Consider the following 2,017-nt stretch of genomic DNA (forward strand, 5'->3'; position numbering starts at 1 on the left):
GCCCTCCTCAGCCTGGCTCAGGCGTGCCCCGAGCCCTGTGCTTGCGTGGACAAGTACGCCCACCAGTTCGCTGACTGCGCCTACAAGGACCTTCAAGTGGTGCCCACGGGGTTGCCTTCCAACGTGACCACCCTCAGCCTCTCAGCCAACAAGATCACCTTGCTGCAGCAGCGTTCCTTCGTGGAGGGGACCCAGGTCACCTCCCTCTGGTTGGCACACAACGAGATCCGCTCCATCGAGCCCGGTACCTTTGCCATCCTCGTGCAGCTGAAAAACCTTGACATCAGCCACAACCAGATTGTGGACTTCCCCTGGCAGGATCTCTACAACCTCAGCGCTCTCCAGCTGCTCAAGATGAACAATAACCACATGGCTCTGGTGCCTCAGGGGGCTTTCCACACGCTGAAGGACCTCCGGTCCCTACGCATCAACAACAATAAGTTCACCACCCTCGCAGAGGGGATCTTTGACTCGCTTAGTTCCCTCTCCCACCTGCAGATCTACAACAACCCCTTCGAGTGCTCCTGCAAGCTCCAGTGGTTGAAGAAGTGGATGGACAGCACGCTCATCTCCATCCCTGAGAAGGACTCCATCACCTGTGCCCTCCCGGAGCAGCTCCAAGGAGTGCCAGTGGGGAAGACCCCAGACATGCAGTGCACCTCGCCTACCGTGCAGCTCACCTATTACCCCAACCTGGACACCACGGAGCTCTTTGACGGCTTCACCCTGACACTGCACTGTGCCGTGACGGGCACCCCGCCACCCGAAGTGAACTGGAAGATCCGTACCTCCAGCCAAACCCTGGAGCTCAACGGAAACCCGAAGGAGAGTGCTGAGAAGGACCCCCCGAAACAGAACCCTGAGCGCTTCTTGGTCTTCAAGAATGGCACGTTGGTGATTCCCCACCTGAGCAAGCGGGAGGCAGGCACCTACACCTGCCTGGCCACCAACGAAATGGGGAGTAACCAGAACTCGGTCCACGTCCGCCTTGGGCGTCTCTTGGTCTTCAAGAATGGCACGTTGTTGATTCCCCACCTGAGCAAGCGGGAGGAAGGCACCTACACCTGCCTGGCCACCAACGAAATGGGGAGTAACCAGACCTCGGTCAACGTGGCTGTGGCGGGCACCCAGAAATACCCGCTGCAGCCTGGGAGAGACCCACTGGGGGGTAAAGCACAGCCAGGCGACAAGAAGCCTGGGGCCAAGGGAGCAAAGAACAGTGTGCTCATGCCAGATGAGAGGAACAAACCCCTCGGCCCCACCCGGCAGAGCCAACCGTCCTCGGCAGCTGGGGCAGAGTCCACAGGAGATGGGCAGGTCCCTTTCCAGCTTCCACCCTTTGAGAAGAAGTGTGGCTCTGCACAAACCAGCAAGTACATTTCCAACCATGCCTTCAATCAGAGTGGCGACTTCAAGCAGCACACGTTCGATCTGGGGGTGATCGCCTTAGATGTGTCAGAGCGCGATGCCCGGGTGCAGCTCACGCCCACCTACATGCAGCCCGAGAAGGTCCACCTCAGGATGCTCTACCTGTGCCAGGAAAGCAGCCAGGGCCACGCTTTAGTCCAGTGGTCCAAGATTGAGGAAGGGGTGAACTCGTACTGGTTCCAGGGCTTGAACCCTGGCACCAACTACTCTGTATGTCTCACTTACCTGGGGGAGGACTGCCAGGTCCAAGTGGTCTTCACCACTAAAAAAGAGATCCCCTCACTCATCATCATCGTGGTTGTGAGCACATTCTTGCTGGTGCTAGCCACCTTACCCCTGATGGGGGCCACGTGGTGTCACCTCCTCTCCAAGTACCACGGGAAGACCTACAAGCTCATCATGAAGGCCCAGAACCCCGACCAGATGGAGAAGCACATGGCCGCTGACTTTGACCCCCGCACCTCTTATCTGGAGTCCGAGAAGAACTACAATCCCAGTGAGGTGGGGGAAGCAGATGTGGAGGAAGAAGATGATGATGAGGAGGAGGATGACGAAGGAGGCAGGCAGAGGAGGAGGAGAGAAGCCGAAG

General features: G+C 58.3%; 1 protein-coding gene across 1 annotated transcript in view; it reads left to right on the forward strand.

The window, feature by feature from the left end:
- Positions 1–6: 6 nt before the first annotated feature.
- Positions 7–2,017, forward strand: part of ISLR2 (immunoglobulin superfamily containing leucine-rich repeat 2) — a gene marked incomplete at its 5' end in the record, with an annotated part of 2,357 nt that continues 346 nt past the window's right edge. The window contains 2 exons of the mRNA XM_010140858.1: positions 7–921; positions 1,051–2,017. The exon at positions 1,051–2,017 is cut by the window's right edge and continues 1 nt beyond it. Of these exons, the coding sequence (XP_010139160.1) occupies positions 7–921; positions 1,051–2,017 (1,882 nt within the window). The remainder of the gene's footprint in view (positions 922–1,050) is intronic.

Source organism: Buceros rhinoceros, unplaced genomic scaffold, assembly GCF_000710305.1.
Source record: "Buceros rhinoceros silvestris isolate BGI_N320 unplaced genomic scaffold, ASM71030v1 scaffold40387, whole genome shotgun sequence".
In the NCBI taxonomy this organism is placed as follows: Eukaryota; Metazoa; Chordata; class Aves; order Bucerotiformes; family Bucerotidae; genus Buceros; species Buceros rhinoceros.